The sequence below is a fragment of the Salmo salar genome, chromosome ssa04 (genome assembly GCF_905237065.1).
Source record: "Salmo salar chromosome ssa04, Ssal_v3.1, whole genome shotgun sequence".
NCBI lineage: Eukaryota > Metazoa > Chordata > Actinopteri > Salmoniformes > Salmonidae > Salmo > Salmo salar.
Genome location: NC_059445.1, coordinates 61,692,945 through 61,710,548, shown reverse-complemented (window position 1 = coordinate 61,710,548; position 17,604 = coordinate 61,692,945). Strand labels below are relative to the sequence as shown.

At 43.6% G+C, this 17,604-nt stretch overlaps 3 protein-coding genes and 2 long non-coding RNA genes across 8 annotated transcripts; 3 read left to right on the top strand and 2 right to left on the bottom strand.

Moving 5' to 3' along the window:
* Positions 1-2,561: 2,561 nt before the first annotated feature.
* On the top strand, positions 2,562-3,426 carry LOC123742491 (uncharacterized). Its single transcript, XR_006769656.1, has 2 exons — positions 2,562-2,604; positions 2,968-3,426. It is a non-coding gene; the product is annotated as an uncharacterized lncRNA (long non-coding RNA).
* LOC106603621 (uncharacterized) lies at positions 3,205-7,183 on the bottom strand. Of its 3 annotated transcripts, none has more exons than XM_045717193.1 (11): positions 6,969-7,183; positions 6,696-6,757; positions 6,550-6,624; positions 6,371-6,409; positions 6,161-6,235; positions 5,728-5,832; positions 5,501-5,644; positions 4,426-4,788; positions 3,789-4,073; positions 3,520-3,656; positions 3,205-3,355 (listed from the first exon to the last, which is right to left on the bottom strand). In XM_045717193.1, the coding sequence occupies exons 2-11, from the start codon at positions 6,747-6,749 to the stop codon at positions 3,310-3,312; spliced, it is 1,323 nt and encodes a 440-aa protein (XP_045573149.1). In that variant the 5' UTR covers positions 6,750-6,757; positions 6,969-7,183; the 3' UTR covers positions 3,205-3,309. The 3 variants fall into 3 exon arrangements, with proteins under 3 accessions (XP_045573149.1, XP_045573147.1, XP_045573148.1); XM_045717191.1 differs by having other exon boundaries at positions 4,288-4,788; positions 6,969-7,162; XM_045717192.1 differs by lacking the exon at positions 6,696-6,757 and having other exon boundaries at positions 4,288-4,788; positions 6,969-7,163.
* A 348-nt stretch (positions 7,184-7,531) lies between these two features.
* On the top strand, positions 7,532-9,636 carry LOC106603623 (rhomboid domain-containing protein 2). The gene is made up of 4 exons (XM_045717213.1): positions 7,532-7,866; positions 8,082-8,679; positions 8,897-9,044; positions 9,292-9,636. Exons 2-4 carry the CDS (start codon positions 8,484-8,486, stop codon positions 9,545-9,547), a joined length of 600 nt encoding a protein of 199 aa, XP_045573169.1. The 5' UTR covers positions 7,532-7,866; positions 8,082-8,483; the 3' UTR covers positions 9,548-9,636.
* Positions 9,637-10,891: 1,255 nt separating this feature from the next.
* On the top strand, positions 10,892-11,757 carry LOC123742481 (uncharacterized). Its single transcript, XR_006769654.1, has 2 exons — positions 10,892-10,934; positions 11,299-11,757. It is a non-coding gene; the product is annotated as an uncharacterized lncRNA (long non-coding RNA).
* LOC123742480 (uncharacterized) lies at positions 11,536-15,498 on the bottom strand. Of its 2 annotated transcripts, XM_045717189.1 has the most exons (11): positions 15,304-15,497; positions 15,028-15,089; positions 14,882-14,956; positions 14,703-14,741; positions 14,493-14,567; positions 14,060-14,164; positions 13,833-13,976; positions 12,620-13,120; positions 12,120-12,404; positions 11,851-11,987; positions 11,536-11,686 (listed from the first exon to the last, which is right to left on the bottom strand). In XM_045717189.1, the coding sequence occupies exons 2-11, from the start codon at positions 15,079-15,081 to the stop codon at positions 11,641-11,643; spliced, it is 1,461 nt and encodes a 486-aa protein (XP_045573145.1). In that variant the 5' UTR covers positions 15,082-15,089; positions 15,304-15,497; the 3' UTR covers positions 11,536-11,640. The 2 variants fall into 2 exon arrangements, with proteins under 2 accessions (XP_045573145.1, XP_045573146.1); XM_045717190.1 differs by lacking the exon at positions 15,028-15,089 and having other exon boundaries at positions 15,304-15,498.
* Between the last annotated feature and the right edge of the window lie 2,106 nt (positions 15,499-17,604).

Here is a 17,604-nt window from a genome sequence, read left to right as displayed (position 1 = left end):
TCCTTCCACCACAAGACAGTGACCCAGCTACTCCTCAGTAATGGGGTTCTGGGGTGACATTGAGAAGAGTGTGGGCACCACTGTTTGGTTTCTGCTTCTCTCTATCAGCACAGGGGTGTTATACTGGGTCTGCTACTGTTTGGTGCATCTGCCCAGAACCAGATGGAGGGGTTCATGCCAGTATCCCTCTCCCTTATGTATATGGCCACAGTGCACTCCCGTATGGTTAAGGGCTTTCTTTTCGGGGTCACTGTACCCATGTTAGCCCTGCCCTGGCTGTTTCTGTTCATCACAACACTTTTGGTCCCACACACTGTCTTCCTTTGCAATGTCATGGCCATCATCGCAGGGGGGGATCTGTATCCTTACTCCAACCTCATTGTGGTTCAAAAGAAATGTGATACGCTCCTCTGCAGTATGTCACAGCTTTATAAGTGTGCTTAGTAGTGTAGTTAAGTGGTAATAGGTTATAGGTGTTGTATATGAGTCCTGCTGCTAAACATGATGTTATTTTTGTTTAGAAAAATCTTGCATCACTGCTTCACACATTCTCCTTAACTTGCACTGGTGAAACAGACGGAAAGGGCTGGCTCTCACTTCTGGACATGTCCGATGCCAGGGCATCAGTGCTGGACAAGAAGAAGCCTTTCAGGCTGCTGAGGAACATTGATGTCCTGTATGTCCCTGCATCAATAGAGGCGAGAAGGAAGACAGTCCACCCACCGTGAGTACTGAGAAAGCACCAGACCCATCATTTATCAGACAAGACAAGAGGTCATTAAATAACAATTGCTGTGTGCAAGCCAGAGCACATGATGTACTACAGTATAATGAGGTGCAGTTATAATAGATGATCCTCAGCTGTAATTGAATACTGTACAGTAGGCACCTAGTGGTCCCCCATGATTAGATAGAGAATCACTGGTATATTTAAGCTCTCTGAAATCTGTCCACGTTCTCATTGATTGCAGAATCATTCCAACCCCAGGCTCCTACCCAGTCCAAGCCTACGCTCCAGTGTCTTCTACCTCCAACCTACAGGCTACCGAGACCACACCAAAGACATTTGAAGGCTGGGCCCACTCCTACTATACACAGGGGAGCCCTGTTCAGGTCTCAGGTTATTACGGACACAACCATGGATATGGCCTCAAGCTTTGGGCCAAGTTACGGACATGGTCACAAACATGGACACAGCTGCAGCCACAGCCAAGGTCATGGACATAGTCACGAACACAGCTTTGGCCATGGACTCAGTCATGGACATGCATCTGCCTCTCAAACCAGCAGTCACTGGGCTCCAGTGGCTCAACATCCACATTCTCAACATTCCCACCTCAGTCCATTGTCTGTGTCTGTCAGTGCCCCAGGGGCGGAAATCCCGGGGGGGGGACGGGGGGGACACGACCCCCCCATCCTGGGAAAAATATGATTTGTCCCCCCCAATATATCACTGTAAACATAACTATGTAATTTACATAATATTAATAATGCGCAATGAAAGCAATTGTGCTGATTATAGACACCTAATAGTGCGTTTTTAAGTTTCAAAAGATTGCGACCCCCCACCCTTTGCCTCACAATGGTTTGATCCACTGCCAGTTCCTTAGTTGGCAAGGTAACAGAGGGTTCGTGTCCACTGTCTGAAAAGCACTCAATGCACGTAACTGACGGGAGATTCATCCAGTCAATCGTGCCATAGCAATGTTTTGTTTTATGTTGGCAGGGTTCACACACACACTAGCTGAATTTGCAGAGCTAGCGCGCAAATATTAACTATTAAGCTAGCTAGTACCTATTCCATTTATGTGGCGTCGTCAAAGATGGAATCTTTGCTATCGTCAATTTATTCCAAGATCAGCATGCAGATGATGTAAGTTAGTGCTTCAAAGTCCCTGTGATAAGGTTAGCGATAAACTGAAGTCCAAACTGAACAGAACTACACTCTCTTCTACCATTGTCTTAAATATATTTAATGGTCTCGTTGCAAAAGCTAAATTGTCGCAAAGGGAACTTTTATTTATTTTATTTCACCTTTATTTAACCCGGGTAGCAAAGATTATAGCAAACACCACTGAAACGGAATTGGTGCTCCCTAGCTTTGCAAATTCAGCTATTGTTGGAAGCCAGCCAATATGAAACAAACTATTAAAATTACAAAAGGTTGCAGCATATGTTGTGTAAATGGTGAACTCATACAGCTGTCAACTCTTGTCATTTTAATCCGTTTCACATTTGCTAGCTACCTTTTAGATCGAAGCCCAAATAGAATGATAGAAGATAAGATGATAGAAGCCCATCTCCTACTGTAAATAACCTACACGCTGTGTGTGTGTGTAGCCAGCCAGCCAGGTAGAAAAATGGCAGAAAAAAAAAAAAGACGGACATCAGAGTATTTTTCAGTACACCAAAACGCAAAGTAAGAACCCTAGTAGCCTAATATCTCAAAGACTAGTTGATAAAATGTTCATAAGAAAGAAATCAAATTCTAATGGAAATGTTTCACAATGATGTCATTAGGCAGAGCAGGCAACAGATGGCAAACAGACAGCAGAGTTGGGGACAGATATGCAGGGACAGACTGGCAGAGACAGGGAGTCTCAGGTAAGTTTGTTGAGTCTTTGTTTGGCAACATTATGAAAGGTTCTCCATTTTTTTACTTGTAAAATAGGAACATAATTGGAAAATGCCATGGATGCCCCCACTCTCAACTTTAACAAATCTTAGTTCAGTCACCAGTTTAAGGCAATGGTATTGCTGTTGTGATTAGTTGTGTAGTTTTGGGTACCGGTAGTTAGGAGTACGGCAAACACCTTATTTCTTTGGTTCCTCAATATACATTTACCATATTACAATGTAGGCTATGTGTTACAGCACTACTTTTGGTGTCCCCCTCAGGATTTGCTCTTGAGAAAATGTCATGTAATTGTCCCCTCCAAAGTTGATATCAGATTTTCGCCCCTGCAGTGCCCCCCAGAGTTTCACAGCAAACATGCCGGAGTCACTGCCAGAATCTGTGACGGTTCATCCAGGAGCACCTGTGTCTTCACTGACAGATTGATGACTTCAATCAGTAACACCAAAACTCGCTATAGCTCGATTGAAATTCAAAGGCAATGTTCTCGAAGACTGGAAATGACCTTTACATTTCAAGCGCGCTATTTTCAGCAATCACAATCCTTGTAAAAACGTCAACTCATGGTATAACTAATAACGTTTTTTTACATTTTATTATGTCAGTGTGGTTATAAGCCGCTATAGCTCTGAAGTTCGAGTGTGTGTGTGTGTGTGTGTTGTAGTAGTAGGCCATTATTTCTTCGAACATCTCAGTTTGGGCAGCAGCCACTGGAGAAACCTGTCAATCAAACACAACAGGAGAATAAATAGTAGTTTGCCATTAAACATCAGATCGCTGCTCTTCCTCTGCTACCGCATTCAATTTCTATAATTCTCTACATCATTCTATTTCTATAAATCTCTAAAATGCCCTTGTTATGTTGCCCTCTTCTATTTCCTCACCTCTTCCTCAGACTCTTCTTTTCCTCTTTCTTGTCCTCCTTACTTTCTCCAACATTTTCCACCTGCTGCATCTTGCTGGCCTTCTCTTTCTTCACTTGCTTTTTTCCCTTGCTCTTTTTCCTTTTGACCTTCCCTTCCTAAATATTTTTGACAAGGAGATAAAGTAATATAAGCATATGGCTATTTTCTACTCTTGAGCTATGATATCTAGAGGTATGATATACTGTAGAAGGACATATGGCCAATATTCCCTTCCTGTTTCCTCTCACCTGTGGGGTCACTCCTGACATTTTCTGGAGCAGCTTCCTGCCGTTCTCACTCAGGTTGGTGATTGGGGCCAGGCGAGGGCTGCGGTGGTATGGTAAGTACTCCACAGCAGGCAAAGCAACAATGACAGAGACGGGGCTTGGAGGTGTCGGAGGCTTTGGGACATCCTTTTGGGAGGGACGGGCCACAGCAGAGGGCAGGGCCCGTAGGGCTTCAGCCAGGGTCCGGGGTCCTGAGGTCACAAGAGGAGAGAGGCCAGACACAGGACCAGAGACTTTCCCTGGGCTCTGTAAGACCAGAAACAACAAACAAACTGTCAGGACAGTGCTATGTCATACACAATCAGTAGATATACTGTAAGACTAATCTATAAATACATTAGATACATGACTACACGCAATAAGTAAGATTAATTTACAAAGCTCTGGACATAGTTCTTTTTTCAGGCTTGAGGAGCCTGTTCTCAGCTATTCTGGTCTGCATTTCTGCCATGCTCTCTACCATTTTGGCCATCTCTCCAGTGCATTTCTTGAAGGCCACTTTCAACCTTTCCAAGTCATTCAGCCAAGTGTCCAGGTTTACTGCCTCAAGATCACGTTCACTGCAGTTTCTCTTCATCACTTGGATCAGTGCCCTCACCTCTTCGCCCATCCTCCCTTTGTCTTCCCTATTCACATCTTCATCCCTCAGTCTTTCCTCCTTCCTCCTCCCCATCCACTTCTCAATCCAGGCTCTGAAGCATCCCTCATTCTTCTGCCTCTCTTGGTTGACGTCCTGACCGTCATTGACCTTCTTCAGGCCTTCCTCCAGGTCGAGCTCTATGGAGGCCAGTTTTTTTTTAATCCTCCTCAGGCTCTCCTTGTTGGTGTTGGTCCACTGTGTCTTCTTGTCCTGCTGCTCCTTGCAGGGCCGGACAGTAGGGACCAACTCCGTCAGGCGTGATGCCTTCTTCAGGGCACTCACAGAGGCAGGGAGAAGGATGTTGGGCTTGGCCACAATAATCTGTACAGACAAAGGGTCAAACCATTGAGATGTAACACACACTAGTGATGCATTAACTCATAAGCAGCAGTCCCGCGGTTATATCCACAGGGCGGCAGGTTTAGGGTCATGAAATATTATGTGGGTGGCGGTCGGGTTGAATAAAAAGAAAACAATACATGAAAAAAATCCATAAATATATCATTCTTGTGTAATTTATATCTATAGGCTATTTAGCATTTGTGCATAAACCTAAGCTGTGGGACATAACTTGGCGCATGCCAAATAGACTAGACACCAATCACCAAACACTTTTGGGAAAGGGCAGAAAAAGTTATTGTTGATCCACTGACGCAAAAAGGACAATGTCAGAGTTTAATTCAATAAGAGGAAAGCTACGAAATGGAAAGTTGAAAATAAAGAAGGGATGGCCAGAAAAGTAATGTATATAGTCGGGCGGTTGCGGATGGGTTATTAGCAATTGCGGGTGGGTTTGGTTGAACAAACAGCTGACCTGCGCACCACTAACACACAAACACACAAATGTAAGAGAATACCAGTCGAGGGTCCTTCAGTGAAGCCCCTTTTCTCTGTGGTTCCTTTGAAGGCCCAGGACTGTCCTCAGCAGAGGCATCATTGCCATTATCACACTGTGTGTCAGAGAGCTAGTTGGTCATAGTCCATTCTCCACATTCAGTCAAAGAGTTACTCAAATACATGGTGCAGAACATACCAGAAAGTCTGATTCATCCAAGGAGTGGAGAGACAGATTGTCGTCCTCTACCATATCCCTCACTTCAAACTTTGTCACCTTTCCATCCTCCTCATCCTTCACTATCAGCGGTGGTGTCCTCCTTTCATGATCCTCATCATCAGACTGTGTATCAGAGTCAATTAGTCTGAGACTATTCTCTTTACAGTCATATCACTCAACACATCTATGGTGTACAACTCTCTTACCTCAGATTCACAGTCAGTGAAGGAGTAGATAGAGATGTCATCAGAGTTGGAGGATGAGATGACCCCATCATAATTTCTCTCCATCAGCCGAGTCACCCTTCCAGACTGAGGAGACAGACAAAGGCATGTACTTAGGGCAGCCATAAAATACACTGGCATTGACTGCCAAGAAAATGTAGAATATTTAGGCAATCCAACATAGTTGTACAAGTAGTGAGTAATTCATGGGTCATTGAAAATGCAAGTGTATTGAAATGCAATAAATGCAACTCCCATAACATTAGGGATGGGACTAAAGACCTTCCACACTGTAGGATTCTTTAGCATTTCCAATGAATGATTGTCAATTCAACCAAGCCAACCAAAATGGCCATATGAATCAACAGATTGATCTATCTGTTGTGTCTCTATGGGAACAGCAGAGATGTCTGACCTGGCTGAGAGGCTCTGGATTGATGTCCCGTCCATCCCCAGATGTCTGTTCCTGCCCACAGCTCTCAATGATTGGCTGTGAACAGTAAAGAAAGAATGTAACACTCTTTTGCTCATTTTGGCCTTGGAAATAACTTGGAAATAAATGATGTAGCCATCAATAAATCATTTAAGTAGCTACTGTTATGTGATTGATTTGAATGTGACTTACAGGCCTTTTGTGGATCTGAGGGGTCTGCGCTGAAGTAGACTGTCAAGACAGCATTCAATTTCAAATGAGTTTAGATGGGGAGGGATATCTGCAGTTGCTTTTATTGTGATAACTGCAGTTTGTACATGGAGCATAAGTAAGGTTTATGTGTAATTGTTTTCAGGTCGGATTTGACTTACAGGCCTTGGTCTTCTGTGCACCTTACCGGTTGGCCACATCACAGAATCAGGGGTGTTCACCCTCACTGGATTCAACTGTCAACACAACACTCCATTTAAAATGTGATGACAAAGACAGAACACAAACTAAATAAATTGGTATTTACCACATAAGGGCGGCGCCTTAAAGCTCTTTTGATTCTCTCATCACTACGGTCCATCTTGCTTTCTGAGGGATACATTTTCATCAACTGATTGGCACAAAACATATCCTAAACACACACACACACACAGACAAATGGCACGCCATTCCCTATATAGTGCACTTATTTTGATCTGAGCCCACTGGGGATAGGTCAAAAGTAGTACACTACAGGGTGCCATTTGGGACCTCTCCAAAGAATGTAAGAGCCTACCAGACATTCTAAACGCCAAATCACCTTGTGCAGTGCGAACGGGTCTAACCAACCGTTTCCAATCGTAGTATTCTCTGCACAGCGTCAGCTAGGGCAGACTATGCGGCAAAAGATTACCTGAAACAACCTGATTGAAAAAAGAGATTGTACTGATGATATATATCAAAGCTGAACACAGTTTATGTAGCGAATTGATGCTTGGTGACGTCACAAAAGGTCTCCGCGCATAATACGTCACAAGAAAGTCGTGTATGGGACCGGACTGGTGGCATCTTCCCCCTGGTTGTAACTTATAACTGTCAAATCAAATCTATGTAGCTATCTATCTAACTCAAATGTCTGTTGAGGACTCTTTGATAATCACATTTGAGGCACATGTCAGCAGGTGGCAGTGTCTTCAAATGCAGTAGTTGATGATCTGTGCAACAGTTGAGCAACTTGAAGTTGTACATTTTTTGGGGGCTAGCAAGCTTGCCTGCCTATTTCTACAATTAATCTTCTTATAATCGCATTTTAAACCTAACCACACTGCTAATCTAATGGCCCAACCTTAAATTAAGACCAAAAAGCGTATTTTTGTTTTCATACATTTTTACGATATAGCCAATTTGTACTTTGTGGCTGTGTTATCTAGTGGGAATCTCTAGCTGGCTAGTTATCTACCCTCTGGCGTTCCGCAATATTGGAGAAAAAGTTGATTGATAATCCAAGTACTAGTTTGAAAAATATGCACTGGGCATCAAAATGATCTCCCGAATAGTTTTAAAAGATGTGGTTCAGAGGTTCAAGAGTTTTACTCCTGAGTTACGGCTGGGATTGTTTCTGTCATAGTATAATTTGTTTACTGTCACTAACGTTACATATTTCGGTTTATCAGAGGATGTCTTCAGTCTTGGAACGACAGTTTTTGGCAATGGTCATGGTATGTTAGCAAGGAGGGGCTAAGTGAATCAACAATCATATGCTCGGTAGCTACTTTGATTGGGAGTGTTGTAACGTTAGCTAGCGTGCTAAAACGTATAGCTAATGTAACAGACGGTGCCAGTAGACTACAGCAGCAAGCTACAACACATCACGCCATGTTTATGTCTGTCAACCCTATCATTTATGTTTTAATCCTTTCCTCTTCCTTTGCAGTGCACAAGCTCAATAAGGTTCCGGAGTGGCGCAGCGGTCTGAGGCACTGCATCTTAGTGCAAAAGAGGCGTCACTACAGACCCTGTTTCGAATCCAGGTTGTATCACATCCGGCTGTGATTCGGAGTCCCATAGGGCAGTGCACAATTGGGCCTGCATCGCCAGGGTAGGCCGTCATTGTAAATAAGAATTTGTTCTTAACTGACTTGTCTAGTTAAATGAAAAATATAGAATGACATACTCCTTCCACCACAAGACAGTGACCCAGCTACTCCTCAGTAATGGGGTTCTGGGGTGACATTGAGAAGAGTGTGGGCACCACTGTTTGGTTTCTGCTTCTCTCTATCAGCACAGGGGTGTTATACTGGGTCTGCTACTGTTTGGTGCATCTGCCCAGAACCAGATGGAGGGGTTCATGCCAGTATCCCTCTCCCTTATGTATATGGCCACAGTGCACTCCCGTATGGTTAAGGGCTTTCTTTTCGGGGTCACTGTACCCATGTTAGCCCTGCCCTGGCTGTTTCTGTTCATCACAACACTTTTGGTCCCACACACTGTCTTCCTTTGCAATGTCATGGCCATCATCGCAGGGGGGATCTGTATCCTTACTCCAACCTCATTGTGGTTCAAAAGAAATGTGATACGCTCCTCTGCAGTATGTCACAGCTTTATAAGTGTGCTTAGTAGTGTAGTTAAGTGGTAATAGGTTATAGGTGTTGTATATGAGTCCTCCTGCTAAACATGATGTTATTTTTGTTTAGAAAAATCTTGCATCACTGCTTCACACATTCTCCTTAACTTGCACTGGTGAAACAGACGGAAAGGGCTGGCTCTCACTTCTGGACATGTCCGATGCCAGGGCATCAGTGCTGGACAAGAAGATGCCTTTCAGGCTGCTGAGGAACATTGATGTCCTGTATGTCCCTGCATCAATAGAGGCGAGAAGGAAGACAGTCCACCCACCGTGAGTACTGAGAAAGCACCAGACCCATCATTTATCAGACAAGACAAGAGGTCATTAAATAACAATTGCTGTGTGCAAGCCAGAGCACATGATGTACTACAGTATAATGAGGTGCAGTTATAATAGATGATCCTCAGCTGTAATTGAATACTGTACAGTAGGCACCTAGTGGTCCCCCATGATTAGATAGAGAATCACTGGTATATTTAAGCTCTCTGAAATCTGTCCACGTTCTCATTGATTGCAGAATCATTCCAACCCCAGGCTCCTACCCAGTCCAAGCCTACGCTCCAGTGTCTTCTACCTCCAACCTACAGGCTACCGAGACCACACCAAAGACATTTGAAGGCTGGGCCCACTCCTACTATACACAGGGGAGCCCTGTTCAGGTCTCAGGTTATTACGGACACAACCATGGATATGGCCTCAAGCTTTGGGCCAAGTTACGGACATGGTCACAAACATGGACACAGCTGCAGCCACAGCCAAGGTCATGGACATAGTCACGAACACAGCTTTGGCCATGGACTCAGTCATGGACATGCATCTGCCTCTCAAACCAGCAGTCACTGGGCTATAGTGGCTCAACATCCACATTCTCAACATTCCCACCTCAGTCCACTGTCTGTGTCTGTCAGTGCCCCAGGGGCGGAAATCCCGGGGGACGGGGACGGGGGGACGGGGGGGACACGACCCCCCCATCCTGGGAAAAATATGATTTGTCCCCCCCAATATATCACTGTAAACATAACTATGTAATTTACATAATATTAATAATGCGCAATGAAAGCAATTGTGCTGATTATAGACACCTAATAGTGCGTTTTTAAGTTTCAAAAGATTGCGACCCCCCACCCTTTGCCTCACAATGGTTTGATCCACTGCCAGTTCCTTAGTTGGCAAGGTAACAGAGGGTTCGTGTCCACTGTCTGAAAAGCACTCAATGCACGTAACTGACGGGAGATTCATCCAGTCAATCGTGCCATAGCAATGTTTTGTTTTATGTTGGCAGGGTTCACACACACACTAGCTGAATTTGCAGAGCTAGCGCGCAAATATTAACTATTAAGCTAGCTAGTACCTATTCCATTTATGTGGCGTCGTCAAAGATGGAATCTTTGCTATCGTCAATTTATTCCAAGATCAGCATGCAGATGATGTAAGTTAGTGCTTCAAAGTCCCTGTGATAAGGTTAGCGATAAACTGAAGTCCAAACTGAACAGAACTACACTCTCTTCTACCATTGTCTTAAATATATTTAATGGTCTCGTTGCAAAAGCTAAATTGTCGCAAAGGGAACTTTTATTTATTTTATTTCACCTTTATTTAACCCGGGTAGCAAAGATTATAGCAAACACCACTGAAACGGAATTGGTGCTCCCTAGCTTTGCAAATTCAGCTATTGTTGGAAGCCAGCCAATATGAAACAAACTATTAAAATTACAAAAGGTTGCAGCATATGTTGTGTAAATGGTGAACTCATACAGCTGTCAACTCTTGTCATTTTAATCCGTTTCACATTTGCTAGCTACCTTTTAGATCGAAGCCCAAATAGAATGATAGAAGATAAGATGATAGAAGCCCATCTCCTACTGTAAATAACCTACACGCTGTGTGTGTGTGTAGCCAGCCAGCCAGGTAGAAAAATGGCAGAAAAATAAAAAAGACGGACATCAGAGTATTTTTCAGTACACCAAAACGCAAAGTAAGAACCCTAGTAGCCTAATATCTCAAAGACTAGTTGATAAAATGTTCATAAGAAAGAAATCAAATTCTAATGGAAATGTTTCACAATGATGTCATTAGGCAGAGCAGGCAACAGATGGCACACAGACAGCAGAGTTGGGGACAGATATGCAGGGACAGACTGGCAGAGACAGGGAGTCTCAGGTAAGTTTGTTGAGTCTTTGTTTGGCAACATTATGAAAGGTTCTCCATTTTTTTTACTTGTAAAATAGGAACATAATTGGAAAATGCCATGGATGCCCCCACTCTCAACTTTAACAAATCTTAGTTCAGTCACCAGTTTAAGGCAATGGTATTGCTGTTGTGATTAGTTGTGTAGTTTTGGGTACCGGTAGTTAGGAGTACGGCAAACACCTTATTTCTTTGGTTCCTCAATATACATTTACCATATTACAATGTAGGCTATGTGTTACAGCACTACTTTTGGTGTCCCCCTCAGGATTTGCTCTTGAGAAAATTTCATGTAATTGTCCCCTCCAAAGTTGATATCAGATTTTCGCCCCTGCAGTGCCCCCCAGAGTTTCACAGCAAACATGCCGGAGTCACTGCCAGAATCTGTGACGGTTCATCCAGGAGCACCTGTGTCTTCACTGACAGATTGATGACTTCAATCAGTAACACCAAAACTCGCTATAGCTCGATTGAAATTCAAAGGCAATGTTCTCGAAGACTGGAAATGACCTTTACATTTCAAGCGCGCTATTTTCAGCAATCACAATCCTTGTAAAAACGTCAACTCATGGTATAACTAATAACGTTTTTTTACATTTTATTATGTCAGTGTGGTTATAAGCCGCTATAGCTCTGAAGTTCGAGTGTGTGTGTGTGTGTGTGTTGTAGTAGTAGGCCATTATTTCTTCGAACATCTCAGTTTGGGCAGCAGCCACTGGAGAAACCTGTCAATCAAACACAACAGGAGAATAAATAGTAGTTTGCCATTAAACATCAGATCGCTGCTCTTCCTCTGCTACCGCATTCAATTTCTATAATTCTCTACATCATTCTATTTCTATAAATCTCTAAAATGCCCTTGTTATGTTGCCCTCTTCTATTTCCTCACCTCTTCCTCAGACTCTTCTTTTCCTCTTTCTTGTCCTCCTTACTTTCTCCAACATTTTCCACCTGCTGCATCTTGCTGGCCTTCTCTTTCTTCACTTGCTTTTTTCCCTTGCTCTTTTTCCTTTTGACCTTCCCTTCCTAAATATTTTTGACAAGGAGATAAAGTAATATAAGCATATGGCTATTTTCTACTCTTGAGCTATGATATCTAGAGGTATGATATACTGTAGAAGGACATATGGCCAATATTCCCTTCCTGTTTCCTCTCACCTGTGGGGTCACTCCTGACATTTTCTGGAGCAGCTTCCTGCCGTTCTCACTCAGGTTGGTGATTGGGGCCAGGCGAGGGCTGCGGTGGTATGGTAAGTACTCCACAGCAGGCAAAGCAACAATGACAGAGACGGGGCTTGGAGGTGTCGGAGGCTTTGGGACATCCTTTTGGGAGGGACGGGCCACAGCAGAGGGCAGGGCCCGTAGGGCTTCAGCCAGGGTCCGGGGTCCTGAGGTCACAAGAGGAGAGAGGCCAGACACAGGACCAGAGACTTTCCCTGGGCTCTGTAAGACCAGAAACAACAAACAAACTGTCAGGACAGTGCTATGTCATACACAATCAGTAGATATACTGTAAGACTAATCTATAAATACATTAGATACATGACTACACGCAATAAGTAAGATTAATTTACAAAGCTCTGGACATAGTTCTTTTTTTCAGGCTTGAGGAGCCTGTTCTCAGCTATTCTGGTCTGCATTTCTGCCATGCTCTCTACCATTTTGGCCATCTCTCCAGTGCATTTCTTGAAGGCCACTTTCAACCTTTCCAAGTCATTCAGCCAAGTGTCCAGGTTTACTGCCTCAAGATCACGTTCACTGCAGTTTCTCTTCATCACTTGGATCAGTGCCCTCACCTCTTCGCCCATCCTCCCTTTGTCTTCCCTATTCACATCTTCATCCCTCAGTCTTTCCTCCTTCCTCCTCCCCATCCACTTCTCAATCCAGGCTCTGAAGCATCCCTCATTCTTCTGCCTCTCTTGGTTGACGTCCTGACCGTCATTGACCTTCTTCAGGCCTTCCTCCAGGTCGAGCTCTATGGAGGCCAGTTTTTTTTTAATCCTCCTCAGGCTCTCCTTGTTGGTGTTGGTCCACTGTGTCTTCTTGTCCTGCTGCTCCTTGCAGGGCCGGACAGTAGGGACCAACTCCGTCAGGCGTGATGCCTTCTTCAGGGCACTCACAGAGGCAGGGAGAAGGATGTTGGGCTTGGCCACAATAATCTGTACAGACAAAGGGTCAAACCATTGAGATGTAACACACACTAGTGATGCATTAACTCATAAGCAGCAGTCCCGCGGTTATATCCACAGGGCGGCAGGTTTAGGGTCATGAAATATTATGTGGGTGGCGGTCGGGTTGAATAAAAAGAAAACAATACATGAAAAAAATCCATAAATATATCATTCTTGTGTAATTTATATCTATAGGCTATTTAGCATTTGTGCATAAACCTAAGCTGTGGGACATAACTTGGCGCATGCCAAATAGACTAGACACCAATCACCAAACACTTTTGGGAAAGGGCAGAAAAAGTTATTGTTGATCCACTGACGCAAAAAGGACAATGTCAGAGTTTAATTCAATAAGAGGAAAGCTACGAAATGGAAAGTTGAAAATAAAGAAGGGATGGCCAGAAAAGTAATGTATATAGTCGAGCGGTTGCGGATGGGTTATTAGCAATTGCGGGTGGGTTTGGTTGAACAAACAGCTGACCTGCGCACCACTAACACACAAACACACAAATGTAAGAGAATACCAGTCGAGGGTCCTTCAGTGAAGCCCCTTTTCTCTGTGGTTCCTTTGAAGGCCCAGGACTGTCCTCAGCAGAGGCATCATTGCCATTATCACACTGTGTGTCAGAGAGCTAGTTGGTCATAGTCCATTCTCCACATTCAGTCAAAGAGTTACTCAAATACATGGTGCAGAACATACCAGAAAGTCTGATTCATCCAAGGAGTGGAGAGACAGATTGTCGTCCTCTACCATATCCCTCACTTCAAACTTTGTCACCTTTCCATCCTCCTCATCCTTCACTATCAGCGGTGGTGTCCTCCTTTCATGATCCTCATCATCAGACTGTGTATCAGAGTCAATTAGTCTGAGACTATTCTCTTTACAGTCATATCACTCAACACATCTATGGTGTACAACTCTCTTACCTCAGATTCACAGTCAGTGAAGGAGTAGATAGAGATGTCATCAGAGTTGGAGGATGAGATGACCCCATCATAATTTCTCTCCATCAGCCGAGTCACCCTTCCAGACTGAGGAGACAGACAAAGGCATGTACTTAGGGCAGCCATAAAATACACTGGCATTGACTGCCAAGAAAATGTAGAATATTTAGGCAATCCAACATAGTTGTACAAGTAGTGAGTAATTCATGGGTCATTGAAAATGCAAGTGTATTGAAATGCAATAAATGCAACTCCCATAACATTAGGGATGGGACTAAAGACCTTCCACACTGTAGGATTCTTTAGCATTTCCAATGAATGATTGTCAATTCAACCAAGCCAACCAAAATGGCCATATGAATCAACAGATTGATCTATCTGTTGTGTCTCTATGGGAACAGCAGAGATGTCTGACCTGGCTGAGAGGCTCTGGATTGATGTCCCGTCCATCCCCAGATGTCTGTTCCTGCCCACAGCTCTCAATGATTGGCTGTGAACAGTAAAGAAAAAATGTAACACTCTTTTGCTCATTTTGGCCTTGGAAATAACTTGGAAATAAATGATGTAGCCATCAATAAATCATTTAAGTAGCTACTGTTATGTGATTGATTTGAATGTGACTTACAGGCCTTTTGTGGATCTGAGGGGTCTGCGCTGAAGTAGACTGTCAAGACAGCATTCAATTTCAAATGAGTTTAGATGGGGAGGGATATCTGCAGTTGCTTTTATTGTGATAACTGCAGTTTGTACATGGAGCATAAGTAAGGTTTATGTGTAATTGTTTTCAGGTCGGATTTGACTTACAGGCCTTGGTCTTCTGTGCACCTTACCGGTTGGCCACATCACAGAATCAGGGGTGTTCACCCTCACTGGATTCAACTGTCAACACAACACTCCATTTAAAATGTGATGACAAAGACAGAACACAAACTAAATAAATTGGTATTTACCACATAAGGGCGGCGCCTTAAAGCTCTTTTGATTCTCTCATCACTACGGTCCATCTTGCTTTCTGAGGGATACATTTTCATCAACTGATTGGCACAAAACATATCCTAACACACACACACACACACACAGACAAATGGCACGCCATTCCCTATATAGTGCACTTATTTTGATCTGAGCCCACTGGGGATAGGTCAAAAGTAGTACACTACAGGGTGCCATTTGGGACCTCTCCAAAGAATGTAAGAGCCTACCAGACATTCTAAACGCCAAATCACCTTGTGCAGTGCGAACGGGTCTAACCAACCGTTTCCAATCGTAGTATTCTCTGCACAGCGTCAGCTAGGGCAGACTATGCGGCAAAAGATTACCTGAAACAACCTGATTGAAAAAAGAGATTGTACTGATGATATATATCAAAGCTGAACACAGTTTATGTAGCGAATTGATGCTTGGTGACGTCACAAAAGGTCTCCGCGCATAATACGTCACAAGAAAGTCGTGTATGGGACCGGACTGGTGGCATCTTCCCCCTGGTTGTAACTTATAACTGTCAAATCAAATCTATGTAGCTATCTATCTAACTCAAATGTCTGTTGAGGACTCTTTGATAATCACATTTGAGGCACATGTCAGCAGGTGGCAGTGTCTTCAAATGCAGTAGTTGATGATCTGTGCAACAGTTGAGCAACTTGAAGTTGTACATTTTTTGGGGGCTAGCAAGCTTGCCTGCCTATTTCTACAATTAATCTTCTTATAATCGCATTTTAAACCTAACCACACTGCTAATCTAATGGCCCAACCTTAAATTAAGACCAAAAAGCGTATTTTTGTTTTCATACATTTTTACGATATAGCCAATTTGTACTTTGTGGCTGTGTTATCTAGTGGGAATCTCTAGCTGGCTAGTTATCTACCCTCTGGCGTTCCGCAATATTGGAGAAAAAGTTGATTGATAATCCAAGTACTAGTTTGAAAAATATGCACTGGGCATCAAAATGATCTCCCGAATAGTTTTAAAAGATGTGGTTCAGAGGTTCAAGAGTTTTACTCCTGAGTTACGGCTGGGATTGTTTCTGTCATAGTATAATTTGTTTACTGTCACTAACGTTACATATTTCGGTTTATCAGAGGATGTCTTCAGTCTTGGAACGACAGTTTTTGGCAATGGTCATGGTATGTTAGCAAGGAGGGGCTGAGTGAATCAACAATCATATGCTCGGTAGCTACTTTGATTGGGAGTGTTGTAACGTTAGCTAGCGTGCTAAAACGTATAGCTAATGTAACAGACGGTGCCAGTAGACTACAGCAGCAAGCTACAACACATCACGCCATGTTTATGTCTGTCAACCCTATGATTTATGTTTTAATCCTTTCCTCTTCCTTTGCAGTGCACAAGCTCAATAAGGTTCCGGAGTGGCGCAGCGGTCTGAGGCACTGCATCTTAGTGCAAAAGAGGCGTCACTACAGACCCTGTTTCGAATCCAGGTTGTATCACATCCGGCTGTGATTCGGAGTCCCATAGGGCAGTGCACAATTGGGCCTGCATCGCCAGGGTAGGCCGTCATTGTAAATAAGAATTTGTTCTTAACTGACTTGTCTAGTTAAATGAAAAATATAGAATGACATACTCCTTCCACCACAAGACAGTGACCCAGCTACTCCTCAGTAATGGGGTTCTGGGGTGACATTGAGAAGAGTGTGGGCACCACTGTTTGGTTTCTGCTTCTCTCTATCAGCACAGGGGTGTTATACTGGGTCTGCTACTGTTTGGTGCATCTGCCCAGAACCAGATGGAGGGGTTCATGCCAGTATCCCTCTCCCTTATGTATATGGCCACAGTGCACTCCCGTATGGTTAAGGGCTTTCTTTTCGGGGTCACTGTACCCATGTTAGCCCTGCCCTGGCTGTTTCTGTTCATCACAACACTTTTGGTCCCACACACTGTCTTCCTTTGCAATGTCATGGCCATCATCGCAGGGGGGGATCTGTATCCTTACTCCAACCTCATTGTGGTTCAAAAGAAATGTGATACGCTCCTCTGCAGTATGTCACAGCTTTATAAGTGTGCTTAGTAGTGTAGTTAAGTGGTAATAGGTTATAGGTGTTGTATATGAGTCCTCCTGCTAAACATGATGTTATTTTTGTTTAGAAAAATCTTGCATCACTGCTTCACACATTCTCCTTAACTTGCACTGGTGAAACAGACGGAAAGGGCTGGCTCTCACTTCTGGACATGTCCGATGCCAGGGCATCAGTGCTGGACAAGAAGATGCCTTTCAGGCGGCTGAGGAACATTGATGTCCTGTATGTCCCTGCATCAATAGAGGCGAGAAGGAAGACAGTCCACCCACCGTGAGTACTGAGAAAGCACCAGACCCATCATTTATCAGACAAGACAAGAGGTCATTAAATAACAATTGCTGTGTGCAAGCCAGAGCACATGATGTACTACAGTATAATGAGGTGCAGTTATAATAGATGATCCTCAGCTGTAATTGAATACTGTACAGTAGGCACCTAGTGGTCCCCCATGATTAGATAGAGAATCACTGGTATATTTAAGCTCTCTGAAATCT